At 38.4% G+C, this 20,911-nt stretch overlaps 5 protein-coding genes across 9 annotated transcripts in view; 4 read left to right on the forward strand and 1 right to left on the reverse strand.

The window, feature by feature from the left end:
* Positions 1-13: 13 nt before the first annotated feature.
* On the reverse strand, positions 14-2,804 carry LOC144089748 (hepatic sodium/bile acid cotransporter-like). Its single transcript, XM_077620876.1, has 6 exons — positions 2,737-2,804; positions 1,673-2,553; positions 1,336-1,543; positions 919-1,097; positions 315-514; positions 14-214 (listed from the first exon to the last, which is right to left on the reverse strand). The coding sequence occupies exons 2-6, from the start codon at positions 2,047-2,049 to the stop codon at positions 123-125; spliced, it is 1,056 nt and encodes a 351-aa protein (XP_077477002.1). The 5' UTR covers positions 2,050-2,553; positions 2,737-2,804; the 3' UTR covers positions 14-122.
* Positions 2,805-4,799: 1,995 nt separating this feature from the next.
* On the forward strand, positions 4,800-10,961 carry LOC144090022 (protein max-like). Of its 4 annotated transcripts, none has more exons than XM_077621309.1 (4): positions 4,800-4,996; positions 7,549-7,668; positions 8,716-8,854; positions 9,759-10,961. In XM_077621309.1, the coding sequence occupies exons 1-4, from the start codon at positions 4,961-4,963 to the stop codon at positions 9,941-9,943; spliced, it is 480 nt and encodes a 159-aa protein (XP_077477435.1). In that variant the 5' UTR covers positions 4,800-4,960; the 3' UTR covers positions 9,944-10,961. The 4 variants fall into 4 exon arrangements, with proteins under 4 accessions (XP_077477435.1, XP_077477437.1, XP_077477436.1 ...); XM_077621311.1 differs by having other exon boundaries at positions 8,731-8,854; XM_077621310.1 differs by having other exon boundaries at positions 7,549-7,656.
* A 637-nt stretch (positions 10,962-11,598) lies between these two features.
* On the forward strand, positions 11,599-16,111 carry LOC144090040 (ras-related protein Rab-15-like). Of its 2 annotated transcripts, XM_077621337.1 has the most exons (8): positions 11,599-11,688; positions 11,798-11,869; positions 13,718-13,778; positions 13,857-13,917; positions 14,109-14,186; positions 14,262-14,351; positions 15,196-15,261; positions 15,365-16,111. In XM_077621337.1, exons 2-8 carry the CDS (start codon positions 11,815-11,817, stop codon positions 15,527-15,529), a joined length of 576 nt encoding a protein of 191 aa, XP_077477463.1. In that variant the 5' UTR covers positions 11,599-11,688; positions 11,798-11,814; the 3' UTR covers positions 15,530-16,111. The 2 variants fall into 2 exon arrangements, with proteins under 2 accessions (XP_077477463.1, XP_077477462.1); XM_077621336.1 differs by having other exon boundaries at positions 11,604-11,869.
* Positions 16,112-16,276: 165 nt separating this feature from the next.
* On the forward strand, positions 16,277-17,565 carry gpx2 (glutathione peroxidase 2). The gene is made up of 2 exons (XM_077621338.1): positions 16,277-16,510; positions 17,212-17,565. The coding sequence occupies exons 1-2, from the start codon at positions 16,277-16,279 to the stop codon at positions 17,563-17,565; spliced, it is 588 nt and encodes a 195-aa protein (XP_077477464.1).
* Positions 17,566-19,048: 1,483 nt separating this feature from the next.
* The window catches only part of LOC144089781 (signal-induced proliferation-associated 1-like protein 1), a 35,133-nt gene continuing 33,270 nt past the window's right edge, over positions 19,049-20,911 (forward strand). Inside the window, exon 1 of the mRNA XM_077620930.1 lies at positions 19,049-19,390. The gene's annotated coding sequence lies outside the window, so the exon portion shown is untranslated. The remainder of the gene's footprint in view (positions 19,391-20,911) is intronic.

A 20,911-nucleotide genomic window follows, 5' to 3' on the forward strand; every position in this document is an offset into this window, starting at 1 on the left:
CTTATTTTAAAATAAAAATGTACAAGCTTAGGTCGGGGCAATTTTGGGGGAAAAAGACTAAAAAAAGTACTTTACAAATTCCCCAGTCCTGAGTGTGATCCAAAGAGAAGCCCACGAAGTAATCACGTTAGGTTATTTTCATCTGAGCTTCTCAGATATTGCGGTGGCTTCACTTCCTCATCTTTGACGTTGACATTCGTGTGTGTTCTTGTTTCTGTCGAATAAAATTGTCACAATATTACGAAAGCAAAAGATCTGAGCATACTCATCTTGACTTCAAGCCCCACAAAAACACATGCAGCTGTGACATTTACCCTCATCTGGCAACTTTCCCATTTGGTAACATCTGAAGCACACAGTCAGGAGAAGAGCCTCGGCACACTGGAATATGTAGTACAGCAGAGGGAAGAGAAACATGGGTCCAATAACCTCTGGAGGGAAGGCCACCTTCAAGATGGCCACACACAGCTGGATGTTCTGACACCCTGTTTCCACAGAGACGGTCCTGCTGCATCTGGATACAGTATAGATACTTAGGTGCACCTTACTATAAGCCACAACCCATCTCTCATCACATCTTCCACCAATCTGCCTTTATTCAAATGTTAACAAAGTAAAAATTAATAAAAACATTCTGTTTATGGCCCCCAATAAGACTAAAGTGTTGTAGTATTCAACTCATTGTCTGCAAATGACACGATAGATGTCCAATTCCTTCTAATGGAAGGATTGGCTGTTAATACTCATCTTTCAATGACATCCAATCCATTTGGACTTGGAAGATCAGCAGCGACTATTCACTGCCATGAATTTGATGTTTAGCGCCGTCAGTGGAAGCCAATTGGTTGAATGAGTGGCCAATAAGGGACTAACCTGGTAAATTGGAGCTAAATGGAAATCCACAAGTCTGTAACTTACCTTGGACCTAGTCTGCATATGGCTGACATAACGTATCCAAGCATGAATCCTATGAAGGGCATCAGAGCTGCCACGGTAATAACGTCAGCAGTCAGTATCATCCAAAGCATGCTTTTGACCGCCATGCCAGACAATGAGAACACAATGATGCTGGAGATGATCAGGATGCTCAGGCCAGACTGTCAACAAAGAGCGCTGTATGTGACAAAGCTTCTAAAAAGAGGCTCAGAAAAATGATTTAATTAATGTTATGTTACAAAAAAATGGAAACAAGGGGACAAAAATATTCATCATAGAGCAGATGTATCTACAAACGGCACTAGTGGCAGCGAAAATAGATTGGATGTTGATTGCTAACACGTTCAGTGTTATGGCAAGGCTTTCTCAGAAACCAAACGGTTAAAAAATTGATCTTACTTTCAGGACTATCGGTGTATAATTTGGTTTGTAGTGATTAAGCACAATGCCCATGCCGCAGGGCACCAGCGTGAAGGCGAGCGCGCTGAGGATGCCCACGTAAGGCACCGCGTTTTCCAAGCCGCTGAAGCCTTGGCAGTAGATTAGAAGCAGTAGGGGCATCAAACCCAGGGCTGCAATGCAGGAGCAGGTGGTCATCACAATACTACAAGGGTGAACAATGAAGAAGTTATTTTAAAAGGAACTCATCATTTAAAAGTTGAATTTTTCATTTCACAATTGAATTATTGCAGTGTATACTAAGAATGGAAATGTGGGTTCAATTGTGACTTTCCTGAGGTTCATATCCCCCTTGAGGGCCAAGGCGAAGATGTTTGATAGGTTTCCTCCAGGACAGCAACCACATATGAGCACAGTCATGGCCTTGACAGAATCCATCTTGAGTGATTTGGCAAGTGCAAATGCAGTGAGTGGCATGATGCCGAACTGGGTCACCATGGCGATGGCCACTCCCTTTGGCTTAAGCAGATGGTTTTTGATTTTAGAAATCTCCATGGTGCAGCCCAGGGATATCATGGTGATGAAGAGGATGATGATGGTGAAGATGTTGATGGCGTTGTTAAGGGGTTGGGGGATGTTTAGCATGCTCATGCTCCCATTGGAAGACACGTTCATTTCATTTTTCGTGACCATCACGTTCATTGTGGCGCTCATCTGAATCTTGCTTCAACTGACACAAAATGGAGTTTTACATTTACATCATTTTACACCAACAAAAACACAGAAAAAGCATGGAAACCCCAAATAGTAAGGTTAAAAAAATATTCTTTAAACTTGGATTTCTTGGGAAACAATATTTGTAACATTTGTGATAAAATATAATGTGTAAATATTTCTTTTTGAGGGTTCAACTCACTCTACTATGATTTTTTCTATTTAGTTATGCAATTCCTTGATACAAATTGATGCATGCATGACCAGATACTACATTAAAATATTTTTTTCTTTAACTAAAATCATTTCTAAATGAATAGGGCTTCTTGATTCATGCTGTCACATAAAATGGTCATTTTTAGTAACCAGAATCATAATCATGGTAAAGTTAGTCATAGTCAATTATGATTCACAAGGGAACAATTATGACTGAGTCATGCTGTTAAATGAAGTTTGCTTCATCACCATCTTTTTTTCGTGATTGATTGTTCCCTGTACTTCCCACTGCAAAAGACAGATTCAACCCAAAACAAAAACACTTTGCAGTTTAATAATTTGATTTGCAATGTAGATTTACAATTGAATAAATACAAAAGAGTAAACATTTTTCCTGAACAGTTTTGCATATAAAAGAAATTTGAAATTTAAATTGTCCTAACGCTTAAAAGTATAAAACAGTGTTCTTACCTTCCAACTAGTCCAAGCTCCCAACTTTCTGGTTTTCATTCCTGCACTCTTTCCCTGCTTCACCCCCCCTTTTGTGGCCGGACCCTTTCCCCCCCTCCAATGTCATGTGGCTCCATGGCAACATGGTGGCGCTACTGCAGACTGCAGACAAAAACACAAACTTCTTTTCGAAATGTTACGCCATACACAGCTTGGTTTGGTTTTTCCCTTTCCAGAGAATTTCATCAAATCTCTTTCAGGGAACTGATTTGGGAACTCTGTATGAGGCTTCCGATTAGATTTCCTTTTTTTCGAAGACATCGGGAAAAAGTTTTGTTGATACTTGTGGGCCACATGGAAAGAAACAATGTAATTAATTAGCAGTACCCCTGAAGAGGCCTTGTACTATTCATTCTGGGTTGCAAGATGTGCATGTGCAAACAGAGGTCCATTTAGTAATATGACATAACTATGCGGATACAGTATACTGTAGGACTTGGCAGTAAACTTCCTTTTTGTCTCTTGAACGGGATGCTTTGGTGAACAAACACATTAGTTACGACTCACATGAGGGACTAAAGAGCTCTGGTGGTTGCCTAATCTCTACTAGCATGGTAGAGATTAGGTCAAAACTAAAAGGACCACAATTTTCTTATTTCTCATGTTCGGGAACCTAGTTGTGTGACTACGGTCTACTTTCAGTTAATGTTCAGATGATTGAATATAACAAAGGGGTTTACTAATACCACTTCAAATACCACTTTAAATTACGAAGGGGATATGCGATGATATAGGTTTTTTTGTATGAAAATGAGTAAAAGTTGTTCATACTTAAGTTTTTGTCCTTCATAGTGGTTAATTATTTGCCAATGGTGTAGTAGTGGGTTTATTACCTCAAAAGTTAAATTTTCTTTAACTAATTCTCGTGGCTGTTGAAATATCAACAAGGTAGAAGTAAATAGAGTGTGTTTCATCTTATTAATTAATGATGGTAACAATAGAAGAAATGTATGATGATTTATCATTTCTATTTTATAATCATTTTGGTAACATATATTGTCATACTACCAGGATATTTCTGACTGAGATGAGATGAGATGAAATGAGATGAGATGAGATGAGATGTGTCAACGTCACCAAACACACTCCCCCACAATGCCAATCATGAGAGAAGTTTCTCCATGACATTTCTGCAACTAACGTAAAGCCCTCAAAGTGATCAATGATGCTTTTAATCATTTTATAATCACATACATGAATAAAACAGTTTCATGGACACACGAACAGTCAATTTCTATTGCTTGATTGAATCTTAAATGTCCCTTCGCTTTGTCATTTGTAATGCTCAAAAACCATTCACCGACATTGCAATTAGATGGGGGACACTTAAGTGTTATTGCCACATAGCAGTTTTGATGCAACTAAATTAAAAATCCAGGAAGCGATTGGTTCCAGGATTTTTTTTTCTACGTAAAGTGTAGTCATTGATGCACTTATGCTGCCATATGCGATAAGCAATGAGCCGAAGCAGCTATTTCGGGTCCTGTGGAGCCATAATAGATGGGAAGTGGGGGAGGGCAACTCAGAGGGAGCTAGGCCACCATCTGGCCTCATAATCATAGAGAGAAGAGACGAGTTACGTGGTGAAAGAAGATCCTTGTTTTTCTATCAGACAACCCACAATTTGTCCCAATTGTCTTGTAAAACCACAGGGTCAAGACTTCCAAGCGGCCCATTATTAATATAAATGTTTATCAAAGAGCACCAGGCAACACTCCTTCCTTTATTGGTGGCCATCTACTTGAAGTTAGGTTGTATCTTGAAGACTAAATGTGATAGTGAGCAAATTTAGGAAACGTTTAATCATAAATAAACAACCTTAGGCTGCTGACTATGCAGCTGACAAGCTGTTATGGGAAGATAACGGGAAACATCAGAGGGAACAGCCTACCCCCGTATTGATTGTGGGTAATGAAGTTTTATTCTGAGAAAGGGTGCCATTGGCTATCGGTATTGTGTGCACGAGTATACTTCATTACCCAGAAAGCCCTCTTTTTCCCCGCGCATGCGCATTGTGTGTTTTCTGGTCCATGTGTAGGCGAATCACGTGTGAAGAAACCGTTTATCGTCATGTCTCTGCTGTAAGCAGAGCTTCGTACAAGATTTTTTTATTTTGCCTCCGCTCGCTGCTGCTTTTGTTTTGACAGCTGCTTGTTTTCTTTTCGCACACCCCCTTTACCGAAGAATGAGCGAAAACGATGACATCGAAGTGGACAGCGATGTATGTGTCTCATTTTCCCCACTTAATAGGCAGCTAGCTAGACCAACTTTGTCGCCTTAATTTGCTCGGAGCTATCTGAGTTAGCCGTATTAGCTTGAAGGCTAAGATACCGTATTTCGAAAACCGATCGCGTAATTGAAATTGTAATTTGTATGGCTAGTTATTTTTTTTTTAAAAATCCGACCAAAGCATGCTGTACAGGAAGCACCGGATCGGTGCTTCAAATGTGATCCATTTTTTTTATTCTCAGTCAGTTCTTTGGTCAGCAACTCACTGTTCAATTCCGCGAATATCGTTGAATACATTGGAAAATAAAGCGTAATCTCTCTAAAATTCCACATACTAGGCATTAATGAACATTTGATACACGGCAACTAAATCATCCGAGAGCAAGGTCAGGTTGTTTCAAGGGGTAAACTTTTTATTTTTATTTGTCAATGTAGTTATTACTTTACACCAACCGATGAGGATGTAAATAATATTGGAAAAAACAGCAATAATAGCAACACTGCTTTGTTTAATAAGAATTCGGAATAACAATATACAGTATATGCAGTGACCCACATTGCTAACCTAGCGCTGCAGGGGCTTAAAAACAGACATGGCGTGCTGCATCTATCGTCGAATTATTATTGAATATTGTTCCTGATCGTAGACTAATACATTTCCGATTAGTAGTCTGTGGCGTTAATTTGTCTCTAGAAAACATTGTCGTCATCCTCAAACCGCATCTGTGTTTTTATCCTGCTCTATCTTTAGCATGTAAATCGCAGCAGTAGTATTTCGTACAAGCTCATTGACATACATCCGTTTTTAATTACCACGTTACAATGTTTTAATGTATATGCATGTGAAATGGGGCCACATCTTCGATCTGGTGGTTATATCTCTGTAGATTCCCCTTCCCCCACTTGTTTAAGCCGCTATTCATAATGCCACACAATGCTTGCAGGCCTGTCAAGCCTTCATTCTTTGACGTAATGTACACACCTTTTTAAGCAGTGTTTTTCAATGATCGTAGAGCCAAACTTATATTTTGCTTTGGAGATCATGTTTCAAAAAGAATACATGCTGAGTCTTAAAAGTGGTGTCTCAAGATATTCATATCTGAAATACATGTTTCCTCCTTTGCTGGTAGCCAATCCCCACTGGAGTTTAAGATGCAATACGAACCTATTATACCATAACTTAATGCACTCCAGGAAGAATTCTTTAGGGGAAAAAAGAGTTAAACACATTTAAATAGGTTCAGATCTAGATATATGTGGCTTGGTCTTGGCAAATCTTATACCTCATCCACCAAAAAAAGAGAATGCTGCAGAATCTTTTTGTAGATGTACTAGATAACCATCTCGCCATTGCATCAAAGTGTCAAATCAACAGGATTCAGGACTCCATCTTTCCTTCTTCAATCTTAGTGATGTCAGCATCTTTAACTAAAAAGGGTTTTATATTTAAACTAGGGCTGGTACATGAGAATTCTTCTCAATTTTCACCAAAGCTGTAGATAAGAATGTTTGTCACATTGAACAGTGACATAGTCATGTGACATGTTATGCTTCTTGATATAACATCGTTTTGCAGTCTCATAAAGTGCATATAGAATCAGTTGATCATTTTTGCCACAAGAATAAAGGAAAGAGGCTAAAATTATAGAGATAGCATGTACGGGTCCGTTCAATAAAAATGTATTCATCCTCTAATCTGCAGCTCCAAAGTAATTCAATTATTATTAATGTTAGTTTGCAGCGTTACGAGCCGTGTAGCATGTTTAGTTTTTTTTTTTCTAGTTGAAATTTTAAATGGATCTTTGTGACAAAACTCTGGGTACCTTTCAGACAGTTTAATCTATGTATACTGAAATCAAGATGATCTTGTCTCAAAAACTCTCAAATGAACTTAATGTGACAGCTGAGTCTGGTAAGTAGAACACAGGGAATTTCATTGGGTGGCAAAATTAAAAGAAGTATTCACATGGCGATTGTAAATCATTTTTAGGCCATTTAAGTAAAATTGAAAAATTCCCACCAGCACACCTGATGATCTCTCTCAACAATAAATGTGATGGGGCACAGTAGGTGGGGAATCATTACCTTACAACACAATTTAATAGCTCAGTTGTATAATGTGGTTCATAATGAGTTCACATTTGCAAATCAGTTGCCCCTCTGTTGCTTTCAGCCAATTTCTTTCCTCTATATTTTCTCAATGGATTAAAAACACGATTAGTTGGGATCATTTGGGCAAATTGGTTTAAGTATTAAATTCATTATGGGTATACTGATCAGATAATCTTGCACGTTTTTGATACCCTGAACTGAAAAACAACAAAACTCATGACAGGCCATAAGTGAAGTGTAGTTTGCATGTTTTCGTGTGTTCACTCTCAGTATTTTTTTTCAACCACTACCAAAGATTACTTTTTCACTGAACTTGCACTGCTGGTTTTTCCCAGGTGATGCCATGCAAATTCGGTTTACACACCAACGCGAGGAATGTGTTGAAAGTTTCACACGCAAGATGACTTCTGGTTTTCCCTTTTGCCATTGCAGGCAGACAAACGAGCACATCACAATGCGCTGGAGCGCAAACGCAGGGACCATATTAAAGATAGCTTTCACGGTTTACGAGACTCTGTGCCTGCACTGCAAGGAGAAAAGGTGAGCCAAAATGTACGTATCTTAAATATTCATGCAGTCATTTAATGCCATATAAACATATGCACAAGCGGACAATAACAGGAAGAGTGCAAAGCCCAGATGCATGCCAAAGTCAATAGATAAGTTTGTTATTACACACAAATGGAACACTTCCAAATCCCCACAAACAATACAGTCATACCTCTACTTACGAATTGCTCTAGGTACGAAATTTTCAGGTTACGAAACCTTTTGAGATGCAAACGAAAAAAGATCCAAGCTACGAAAACGTCAATACATTTCCTATATCCATTATTTTATTTTGAAATTTTCCCGGATGCACTGCTCCGTGCTTGACAATTTCCCTACACTTTACTGGGCTCTCATTGGCTGCCTCCCAACAACCCTCCATATTTCCTTGACCGCCGTTGTCTGCTTAAACTTATGCTTGCATAATGTTAGCTTCCTGACATGCACATGCACTTCAACACGAATAGATTTAGCATGTTTATTTATTTTAATGGCTTATGAAGTAAGTTTTTGATCATGTTCTAATTTTTGTGTGTCTTCACACTTTTCCTATAAAATTGGGACACTGATGAATTTTAAAGGTTTATGTAGTTGGTAGTTTTGTGGGGACCGTGGAACGAATTACAGTATTTTCAAATAAAGTACTGCTCTAATTACGAAATTTTCATCTTACAAAAAAGTTCTGGAACCGATTAATTTTGTAAATAGAGGTACGACTGTACATTAATGTACACAATGGACATTTAATCCAAGCAGAGGATTTACCTCATACTAATAATACATTTTAGTACAAAAACATATGGACAATAAGGTCATTTAGTTTCTGATGCATACAAATTCAGGTTGTGTTCATGCAATTGGAAAGAAATCCTATTTTCTCTCATATTTGTAGAGACCACTTAGGAGACATTATTAAATGAAATAATCTTGATGACATGTGTGATTTGAGCATTTAGACTTGACAGTTAGATGAATGCACACTGTGATTGTTATTAATACTGTTTTCACTGCATCATTGCTTTATGTCTCTCTGAAATTGTCTGCTGACAGAGCTCTGTTAAACAGGCTTCTCGAGCACAGATTCTTGACAAAGCCACTGAGTACATTCAGTACATGAGAAGAAAAAATCACAGCCACCAGCAAGACATCGATGATTTAAAGAAACAGAATGCAGTCTTGGAGCAGCAGGGTGTGTAAAATCTTCACAATTGAGCCAGATAAAAATACAGTGGAGCCTCCAGGAATCTTAAGTCCAAATATTATTTTTCTCTAGGGAAAAATGGAGCGCATAATGTTTAAACACCAAGAATGAGGTTATGGCCATTTTGTTATGTTAATTATATCCACACACTAATAGACTCCAGCACAGACATATTTGATATGTCTTATTGACATCACAAGGAAGTTTGATAAATTGCAAATTCTTAGATTTAATTGGCTAAAAATCAAATGTCTGCCTCCGTGTCACTTCATGAATTTCTGGAAATATTTTTTTTCCCACTATTAGATAGTAGAATGACATTTTGTGTTTTTTCCAATTTTAAATGAGCATCTTCCCACTGCAATAGGCATGATCTAGGTATTGTTTTTCATTTTAGAGGGTTTCAACTGATCTTGCAACACCCACATCACACGTGACATGCACTTTGCACAACCTATACTCTTAGAATTCTCCAAATGTGGCCTATAATGGGCGACTATCGCCATTTTCTCTTGATATTTCATGTGTAGTCATAAATAGGGCTCGTCTGGAAATGACCACGCTCAATTGCTGCCATCTACTAGTAATTTTACCTCATTAACATCATTTCCCTAACTTGACAACAGTTTCAGAGTCTCGCACAACACTACCTATAAAAAAATACCTTAAAGACACACAAACTCCTTTTTTTGTACTTTTCAATGATAATGTATTTCATGCCTCATCTCCGGTATTGAAAGATTTAATGTAAAATGTCCTTAAATTTGTCACGGAGAGAACATGGGCTATAATCAGAGTATTTTGGAGGTTCCACTGTTGTGCTCATACACTCGTAATTCCTTCTGCTGTGTGGGTTGTGCTACTCCTCATTTAGCAAGCCTTTTGATTCCAGTGCGTGCGCTGGAGAAGGCCAAAGGCAACAATCAGCTGCAGAACAACTACTCCTCTGACAGCAGCCTGTACACGAACCGCAAAGGAAGCGCCGTGTCGGCCTTTGACGGTGGCTCCGACTCCAGTTCCGAATCTGAGCCCGAGGAGCCACCGACCAGAAAGCGGGTGCGCGTAGAGCCCAGCTAGACTCTCCCACTGACTTTTCCCCCCCTCTTCTCTTTGTTGTTTTCATTTTCTGTTGCCCACCAGCCTGAAACTACCCTTAGCTGTGTGCACTCAGCCCGGCCTTCTTTTACTTCAGTCAGTCTGGGGGCAAGGTGGAGACTGCGTGAGAGAGGTGCTACTATGTATTGTGTATAAAATGCTTCTACTTTCCTAAGAATCCCCTCATTTTTTTTCTCTCATGTCCCGGCGTGAAACTCCCACCCCCCACCACTCTACTCCTCCCAAAGTGAGGCAGCTCTGCAGTTTTGAAGGACATGACGCTTTTCAAACCTCACACTGACCTTAATTAAGGAATGTGGAGATGATTAGGTATGAGGCGTTAGGTCACACATCCTCTGCAATTGTTGGGAGGAGTTGCATTCACACAAAATTTCATTGGGAATAGTTTACCTTTCTAAATTTACTTTTTTTCCAGAAGAATGTGATGTTATGCAAAATCTACTTATTCGGTGTAGATGCCTGAAATTTTGTGTTTTGAAAGTGTTTTGTGAATTCTTAAAAACAAACAACTCTTATTTATATAGTGACCTTCCACAATTGATGTCATTTATGTTTAGCTTGAAGAGGATAAACACATTCTATCGTTTTAATGGCTTTACCCCATCATGGGTTCTGCTCTTTATTTCCCGAATATTTTTGTTACTATCAGACAACATAAATCACCTAATCGATGCTGAATGTTACACAATGCAGTTAAACTATTTTTTAGAACAAACTCTTGGTTCGATGTGTAGAATATATCCCTTGCCTAAATAGTTTCACTTCTGCAAAGAAAAAAAAAATATTTCCCTGAAAATATTTTGCTTGTGCTGGGAACGTTTCTCTATTTTCCCTTTTTCTCAGAGGTAAACAAGTGTGTATGTAATCAATATTTGTTTGTTCCATTCCATGGAAATTACAGGTATGTTGTACATACTGCCAATGGGTGTCTTGCAAGTTAAGACATACCTTGAATAAAACTTATCCTTATCGGATGTAATTCTGGCTCACTGTATTTTTCTTTGTGTGGTTTACATTTAATTGACCCTCAGAAATGTATGGAAAATGATCAAATAGGGATATAATTATGAAAGAAAGGGTATGATTGGTTTCATTTGAAAGCCAAAAAGCATTACATTTCAATACCCCAATTAAACGTCACTGTTGCGATTGAAATTTTAAACATTTAAAAAATACCTAGATATTTAATGCGATCTGTGAGCCAATAGAAACGAGGAGCGTTCATTCTCGGCCATCTTGGGTCAGGCCCGTTCACTGTTTGTGTGTATATAACTCAGTCAACTGAGCTTGTATACTTTGAAATAGTACACTGTAGCAATATATTTCAATTGTGATAGTTTTTCAGAAACATCACAGATAGATGTCAATTATTTGTATACACTTGAAACTTATTTCTTTAAACCTAAATTATAGCCAAGTTAATTCGGCTTTTAAGGACCAAATTGTTTCCAATTTCGTCAAGAATTCAGCGCGTTAAAATTATTTTAATTAATCTTTTAATTATTTTAGCATTTCTTGCCATTGAAGTTTTCTATCAAGAGTCGGCCGCCAGCCAGTACATACACTCTCACCGCCGACACCGCATTTAGACATCTCGCTTTTTATATATATGATGTCGTCGGTTACCGGTACTTGATGAAGAAGCAGAATTTCCGCGGGGACCTGAATGTGTCAAGTGTCAGCAGCGTAATTAGTGAAGACGTCAGGTGAATTCCAAACATGGAAGGGTCATTTCTTGTCAATTAAAATTTTAACAGTTAGTTATGGCAAAACAGTACGATATTTTATTCCGGATTCTCCTCCTGGGGGACTCAGGGGTCGGCAAGACGTGTATGCTGCGTCGCTTCACGGATAAAGAGTTTGATACTGGACATATTTCCACTATTGGTAAGAATTAAAAGACGCCAAATGATTTTTTTTCCACGCTTTTCCTTCCTTTTTACATATTTGAGAGATTGCTGTTCTGACACTTGTTGATGTCATTACTTAATAAACTCACAATATCATTATTAATGTAAGTATTTTCCGCATGAAGCCGTGTTTACTTTAGTGGAGTGAGGAAAAAGTAGCTCTACTTGTTGGCCCGGCAGGTTTGGTCATGATCGCCCGGGGTGTTTGTGTGGGTGTGTGTTGGGTTGTGTTTACATACCTGTCAACCTCTGCCGATAACTGCCCTTATAAATGATTATGATTCCCCTTACAAACCCCCAAAAAACCTTACAAACACCGTACGAGTAGGGGAATCATAATCATTTATAAGGGCAGTTATCGGCAGAGGTTGACAGGTATGTTAGATTATTTTCTGTGTGGAGTGCCACTTTAGAAATTTTCTAAACATTTGCCATGGGCTGACAACTTAAAGTGTCGCAGAAATCTTTTTTACAATGAACGTCCCATCGAAATGTGAAAAAATGAAAATGCGCTTTCTCGTGACGTCAGTAATACCCATTATTCCTTGCACCTCAGTGTTTGAGTATGTCAGTGTTCTTCTGTTTGGGTATGTATATGTGATGTGCTCATAAGCGGTATCATTTATGTGTTTAAACATCTTTTTATACTTTTACCAGAGTTCTCAGAAAATTGCAGTTTGCATACTTGAATATTTTGAACAAATGTCTTTCACAGCAAGATCATTTTTACTGGGTTTTATGATTGGAATATTCAGTACATTGCAATCTTTAAGTGTCTTGATGTCGTCTTGTAGATGCTGCAAAGTTTCTGAGAAACTTTTTTGATAAACATCTCGGGCAAATCTGACAGTACATAATAGGACGTCACCATCTAAACACCTTGAAACTTGTCGTTTTAGGCAAGTGTAACATCATCAAGGAAATGAATAGAAATTCTGACAAGTGTAACATCAAGGAAATGAATAAAAATTATGACAAGTGTAACATCAAGGAAAATAATTAAGATTCTGACAAGTGTAATGACGTCAATTAGGTAATACAATTGTAACTGCTTTGTTCTCACCATAAAAGCCTAATATTTAGCTATTTTTTGATTGTAAGGTTTTATGTAGCATTGTAGAGGTGAATGCTTTTCCAATCTGTAATTTCAGATCCCTAAAATTCTGCCTTTCAGGGTAAATGCAGACAATTTTAAGGAAAATCATTCACTGAAGCACATGCTTGTTTGTGATAAGGGATGGGCCTTTTCAAGCTGTCATGTAGATTTCGAGGCAAACGAAGATGGAAAGTGTCATCAGGATTAACTAAATATGGCAGCGATCTGAATATTATTAGTCAAATTTGCTGCTTGTTTTAAGGAGTGACAGATCTGTTGTTATATTTTTTTTTCCAAAGAGAGATTTACATGCAACTGCTGCTCCCATGACTCCAGAGAGTGAACTTTTGAAGCTGATTAATAGTAATCACATCAGGGATTTTGTTTTATTTCTCAAATATTAACTGCTTAATCCCCCTAAAATCGCTTTTAAGACTTCCTTGATAGAATCCAGTTTTCACATGCACAAACACGGATTTAATAAACCCTCAACCATTCATAACTCGTCTGTTCTAGCCATGATCGCTTCCCGTCTCTCCAAGTAAAAATGAATTAGACGTCTTGCATTATTAATGGTCTCATAATGGTCTCTCTCAAGAGTGCCCATAAATTGATTGCGGGTACGCGGGTAAACATGAAAGCAGTTTTTTTTTTCTTTCTCTTAGCCACAGTGTGAGCACCATTACATCATCTGTTTCCTTTCGTCTGTGTGAACTCATTTTTTTCTAGGTGTGGATTTTAAAATGAAAACACTAGAAATAGATGGAATCAAGGTGCGAGTCCAAATATGGTGAGTTTTTATTTATTTATTATTTTGCTCTTTTGTTTTGTTTGCACATCTGGTGTCAGTCTTTGTGGTTGTTTTCAGGGATACAGCTGGTCAGGAGCGCTATCAAACCATAACCAAACAGTACTACAGGCGTGCACAGGTGACTTTTACAAACTGAGATATAAATTATTAATATTATCTCCTCTGCCGAAGCTTATGAGAAAGCTTGACAATGAGCAGAAATTGTGGTTTATGCACATCCACACACAAAAAAAAAACATATTTTTGAATGTCATGTGTACAAAAGTATATTGAGGTATGCATTTTATGCTTTATTTGAATTTCCTCCAGGGTATCGTCTTTGTTTATGACATCACATGTGAGTCCTCCTTTCAGCACATTGTCAAGTGGGCAACTGACGTAGAAGAGGTATTTTTCATTGTAAATGTTATTGCAAAAATTCCATTGACTCCTCGCTTTATGAACTTTGTTTTTGTTTGACAGTACGCGCCAGAAAAGGTGCAGAGGATTTTGGTCGGGAACAAAGCTGACGAAGAGACGAGGAGGCGAGTGGCGAGTGAAGAAGGGAGCAAGGTTTGCCTGAACATTCTTACAATGGCTTTTTTTTCCTGATTGGATGATTTTAATTAAGGGGAGAGATAACACCATCATATAACATTCTTTTGCTAAATACTATTTTCTCCTTTATCAGAGGTCTAACTAGTAATTTTGATTTGCATACTTAACCATCTTTCACATGATCAGTTATACTACTAGGTGTTGTCTATCCCTTTAAGCAGTAGAATGGCTTTGAACATAAGGTAATAGTATTTAAAATTGTATTTTAATCAGGATTTAAATTTTTTCTGCCTAACCATTATAATGCAGAGTCAATTTCTTGCACTTTTATCAAAGTTTGATTGCCTGATTTCAGTCTATTTTGTCTGCCTATGTCAATTTTCTTTTTTTCTGTATGCTCGTAATTTATAAAATATTATTATTATTAATTTTAAATCATTGACTCCCATTGACGGTGATAGACCCACCAGGCTTAATTTTAAAATGATCAATTCTTGCATTGACCAACCATGTATAACTATGGCATATTACCACTTATAGCACCTAAACTAAGAAAAATCACATAAACATCCTTTAAATTCCTCTAAAGGCTTTAATGTATTTCATAAATCAACTCGCTAGCGAGTTGGGCGGCGATAATGTCTTGCCGTTAATAGTATAGAAACATGATCATGAGTTAATGATGAATTTTATCTCCAAATCTACCTAGGTCATGAATAATTGCGGCCCTGATTTAATTGCTAGATTTGGATTCTGGGGTCAGGGTGAAAATGAAAATGCATTGTATTGAACTTTTCATTTCATAAGATTATTGCTTCCGACATAAGCACTATGTAAAGCTTTAAACTTTATGTTGCAGCTGGCAGAAAGGTACGGTATGGATTTTTTTGAGACCAGCGCGTCTACGAGCCACAACATTGACAAGGTAGTACGTCGTCATCATCATCATCATCATCAACAACGCCCTCCAGTCTTTCTCACCCAAAAATAAATGTCTTCTGTATTTTTTGTGTTTCATATTCTTTCAGTCCTTCGCCCGAATGACAGAACTGGTGCTTCAGGCTCATAAGAGAGATGTGGACAACCTTCTGGGATCTCTGGATGACTATTTAAACAAAGCCGGCCTGGATGAAAACGGTGAAGATAAATTGGCCAACATTCGGAGAGACTGTGCCTGTTCCAGAATCGTTTGAAACAGCAGCGTCTTACTTTCAAATACATTCACTCATTTTTTTGGGGGGGTAGGTAAGTGCATTTTACCACCAACTCTGTAATAAGCCATATCGACTTTGAGCACTTCTAATGCTGTTGCTTGCTAATCTTATTTATAGTCTGTTATTTTATAATGGGGTGTCAAGTGAGATGACCGTGAATTATTTAAATTTGAAACTTGAGGCTTGACTCGTTTTCAAATGTGCTTAGTGTAAGTCTGCTATTTATGTTTATTCTCTTTTTTGACCATGGTAGAGAGAACTGCAAAAAGTATAAATACACCCCTAAGGTGCAACAGAAATTAATTCTCTTTTTTTTGTTTTAACAACTCCTGCCTGACTAGTCAAAACTCTGCATTGTTGCAACAAAAGCTCTTGTCACCATGACACCACAAGAGGACGCTAAAGGAAGTTGGCAGTTAATTATCCAATAAGTTTCCATTAAATTAATGACTATGTTCAAAATCTATAGGGCCTTTGCCATGGATGTTATTTTAACTGAATGTTTATATTTTGAAAAGTCCTGAAAAATACTGACGAATCAAATAAATGGTTATAAAGTAATGTACATGGTGTTGCTGTCAAACAGTGGAGTTCAGGTTTCACTGGGAGTTTCCTTTGTCATCATGTGCAGTGAAAAACGAAAGAGTCATTTGACCCCATCTCCTAACTTGAGTCAGGTGACCACCAGTCCTATTCGGCACACTTACATCGCAGCAGTGCAAACGTATGCTGCTGAGAATGGCGTTCATCGCCAAAACCTTCTACGACCTGAGGGCCACGACCCTAGATGGCGACTCGGTGGACTTCAACGTGTACCGCGGGCGGGTGGTGCTTATAGAGAATGTAGCCTCGCTCTGAGGCACCACCAGCCAGGACTTCAGTCAGCTCAAACAGCTCCAGAGCAAGTATCCGCATCGACTGGTGGTCCTGGCCTTCCCTTGTAACCAGTTTGGATATCAGGTTAGTTGAGCAGCAAAAACAATTCCTGTGCTTTCTGACCTCTTTATTGCCATCACAGTTTGTCACTAAATCAAATTTCAGCCATTAGGATGAGCACTTCCATCCATTTTGATCTTCAGTTGCTGAGAAGCATTCTAATGCACTGGTGTCAAAGTGGCGGCCCGGGGGCCAAATCTGGCCCGCTGCATCATTTTGTGTGGCCCGGGAAAGTAAATCATGAGTGCCGACTCTGTTTTAGGATTTTTTAATCCATTTTTTCTGTGTTTTTAGGTCAAAAATCATCTTGCAAAATCTAAAAATATATAAAAATATTTTCTTTTTTCCACTTTAATATGGAACATGATAAAAATGGTTTCCTTTTTATTAACCAATTATTAAATAAATGATTTTCTCTTACTACGAAAAAAAAACCCTCAAATCTATTTAAATAAATGAATATTTAAGGCTTTTAATCCAGTTCTTTTAATCCATTTATATATAAAAAATCTAAATATTATATCTAAAATGGTCTGGCCCACATGAAATGGCATTGACGTTAATTTGGCCCGCGAACCAACCCATGTTTGACACCCTTGCTCTAATGGGTTTGGATCAGAACATGGCTCAAAGAGGGACATATGCAGCAGATAGGACAAGAAACACGCTTTGAATTTTGGTTTAATCGGTATCCTTAACCCAAAGACATACTTGTGTGCTTCCAGGAGAATTCTAGCAATGATGAGATCCTAAATTCCCTGAAGCACGTCCGTCCAGGTGGAGGATTTCAGCCCAACTTCACCATCTTCCAGAAGTGTGACGTCAATGGGGGAAATACACACCCCGTATTTGCCTATCTCAAAGAGAAACTCCCCTTCCCAGGTGACGACCCCAACCACCTCATGCTGGATCCCAAATTCCTCATTTGGAGTCCTGTCAGTAGGACAGATGTATCATGGAACTTTGAGAAATTCCTTATAGCACCTGAGGGTGAGCCATTTAAAAGATACAGCAGAAAGTTCCCAACCATTGACATTGAGCCAGATATTCAAAGATTGCTAAAATTAACCAAAAATTAACAAAAAAAATAGCATGGCTTTTAAACACCACACGTTTGAGTCTTATTTCATGAGGATGATATTATGAAATGTAATAATGATATCAACTGAAGCCTTATAAGTTCTTAAATGATGTGTTGGTGTTTTTTTGTCAATTAAAGAGCATATTTTCAATGCTAGTTTTATGAGTTATATTCTCCAGTATAAAAGTAATAATTTCAAGAAATGTTTGGTGAAAATCTCAAGGTAATAAAATCGGATGAATGAGAAACCCTCCTAGTCAAAACCCGACCTCGGATAAGCGGGACATAATAAATGGACTAACAGAATAAAATAATAATTAATAAATTAACTTGCATTGAGATTTTTTTTCTTGCAGGCCCACTTTTGTCATTTTTTTCCCTTCAAACTCACAAGTCAGTTTCGTCAAGAACCCTCCCTATAGAGAAACAATCTTGTATTATATTACTACCTTACTCTTCTAAAAAATGACATTTCGACGCAGAATTCTAGATTTTATTCTCTTGTAATGCAATAATCTGCCACTTGTTTCTACCTCTGTCCAGCAGGGGATGCTATATACTTGAATAGACAGCGTAAACAACAACTGGACACCTATAAATTTGTATTCATCGCACACATTTCTGCAACACTAAAAAGGAAGAAACCTCCCCAGCTTGTGTGGGTTTTTTCTATGTACTTTGGTTTCCTCACAAGGGTCGCAGGGGGTGCTGGAGCCTATCCCAGCTAACTATGGGCACCAAGCTGGGGACACCCTGAATTGGTGGTCAGCCAATCGCAGGGCACAAGTAAAGGGACAACCATTCTTGCTCACACTAGAGTTTGGACTAGTGTTCAACCAACCTACCCTGCATGTTTTTGGTATGTGGGAGGAAACTGGAGTACCAGGAGAAACCCCACACAAGCCTGCGTATAATTCACAATTTTCACCTCCATATTCATGGTTTTAAGAGGGAGTTACTTGGAAGGGAAAAATCATCGCAGGTGGTATTTGTTGAGATACTGTATGAATCAAAAGCACACTATAAGGGTCAATATCATAAGGAATTAGTTCATCCAGTAATGGTTGTTTTCTTACGGCAAAACAGAAAATGACCAACAAATAGTAAATATAAGCCGTACCCTTGATTCAGGATTTTTTGGGTTACAAATATGCGGCTTATATGCAAGAAAATATGGCAATACACAATTTAACTGTGTGTTTCATTTGTAGGGTCTGCAGATGAAGTTCAACTTTAGGTGATTCCGCTAATATAGATCTATATGTATAACTGACCTCCCCCAAATACTATATTTGTACTTTTTTAAAACTTAGAATATACTTCTGAATTACTATCTTAATAAGCGTTGTCTAGTTGTCTTTTGAATGTCAGAGTGAGTGATCTTCGGTTCTTTTATACCTTTACTCCCCCACGTACACACCACAGGTGAGCCCCTGTTGCCACGGGAACGTTTCGCTTTGCGCCCCTTCTCGCGAGACTTGGGCGGCAGGCAGACGATAGGCAAGAGAGAGGCACAACGAATGAGCTCATCCTTCTAGCAGCAGCTGCATAGCGCAGCAAGGCAAAGCCTCAACTTTTTTCTGCCAAACTTCCAAGTTGCGCTTCGCCTGGACTTGAGGGGAAAAAAGCCGTGTTGACGCGCCACGTTCGAAGGTTAAAAAAAAAGATCGTGGCAAGAGGAGGGCGTGAGAGGTTGCGTGTGGCTTTTTTTTAATGTCAAGGACTTGTGGGAGCCGAATTGAACAAAAGGAAAGGCTTCGTTATTGGCTTTTCACCCGAAAGAAGGAGAGACAAAATCCCTTCGGAGACGTCAAGCAAAGAAGGTGAGTGGGGGGAAATTGGTGCATTTTTGTGGCCACACTCACGTAGACATTTACCAACGCCGACTACTTGAACGAAATAAGGTGCAACGATGAGTCAGTGTGGGGACCCTACCCGTGTTTTTCCCCATTTTAGAAATGTTATTTGTTTATTATTATCATTTTTTTAACTCCAAAGGGGTTCACCAGGGAAAAGAGCCCCCCGATGTCTATTTGACAGTCACTGTTGCTGTCAAAAATCCGCATTGTACCCACGAGTGCTCCCGGATCTCATTCACAGGTGGTACCGTGAACGTTTCACGGCTGTAAATTGATTATACATGTTAGTTTCCATGCTACTTGAACTAACATCTGTATTTTCCCACACAGTAGTCATCTCACTTAGGATTTCTTTTAGAGGGATGTTCTGTTCGGGAAATTTTAAATGCATAGTCATCTCATGATGGATCTCGCAGGGTTAAGTCATTGGCTGCCATTGGCGGCGATCGACGTCCAATTCATTTTGAAGTGGAGGGTTGGCAGCGAGGATCCCCATTATTTCATTGTCTGTGGCACTAACATATGAGCATCCACAGTCAGTCCTCCCTCCTCAATTTAAATGAATTGGACATCCATCATTGTCGATGAGTTAAGGGGCATTTTAAAAAGGGAAATTTAAGAAAAAGTGTCACTCGAGTTGAAGAAAATGTATAATTTGAGTTTACAAAAGTGTCATTTGAATTGAATAACTACACGACAATCTTTGATGTTTTTAACAACAGTTTGAATTTGTAGACTAATGTCATTAAAATGATTTACAAGCCGATTAGTTAGTCTACAATTTCTGTGACTAATGGTGAGAAGGGAGTGGCCCGGCGGCTGAGTGGATAGTGTGTCGGCCACACTGGAGCTTGCATGTTCTCCCCGGGCTTGTGTGGGTTTTCTCTGGGTACGCTGGATAAGCGGTACAGAAAATCTCCCATCTCAGGCCTGGGGAGAACATGCAAACTCCACACAGGTGAACCGACCTGGATTTGAACCCAGGTCCCCCACTATGAGGCCATACTGTGGTACAGAAAATGAATGAATGAAATCTTTTTTTTAACCTAGGTCTACAATGTCTTCTGTGTCTGTGCTTGCTACTGTCTTGCTACTGCAACCTAGGGAATTTCCAGTATATGGGATGAAATAAAGTTCTAATGGTCAGAAAAAATTAGAGAAGGGATTAAGACAGGAAAATTGTTGTAATTTAAAGTGAAGAAAATTATAAAGTTAGGTACTGATTTCATAAAGGATAACAGAATTCGAGTTAGAGGAATATTCAATTTGAGGGGTTGAACACCCAAAGTTATGGACAATGTTAACTTAATTGTGAAATCTGATCAAACTAGTACTTGATTAACGTATAGACTTCACCTCTATCTTAAATTGTATTGGGAAATTACATTTTAATGTAAAATAAATCAGTTTTTTTTAAAGGAACCGGCATTATATACATTAGATAGATTTAGACTCCAGTCCTTAGGTCTAATACCTGTGCACGAA

The sequence above is a fragment of the Stigmatopora argus genome, chromosome 15 (genome assembly GCF_051989625.1).
Source record: "Stigmatopora argus isolate UIUO_Sarg chromosome 15, RoL_Sarg_1.0, whole genome shotgun sequence".
Classification (NCBI taxonomy): Eukaryota; Metazoa; Chordata; class Actinopteri; order Syngnathiformes; family Syngnathidae; genus Stigmatopora; species Stigmatopora argus.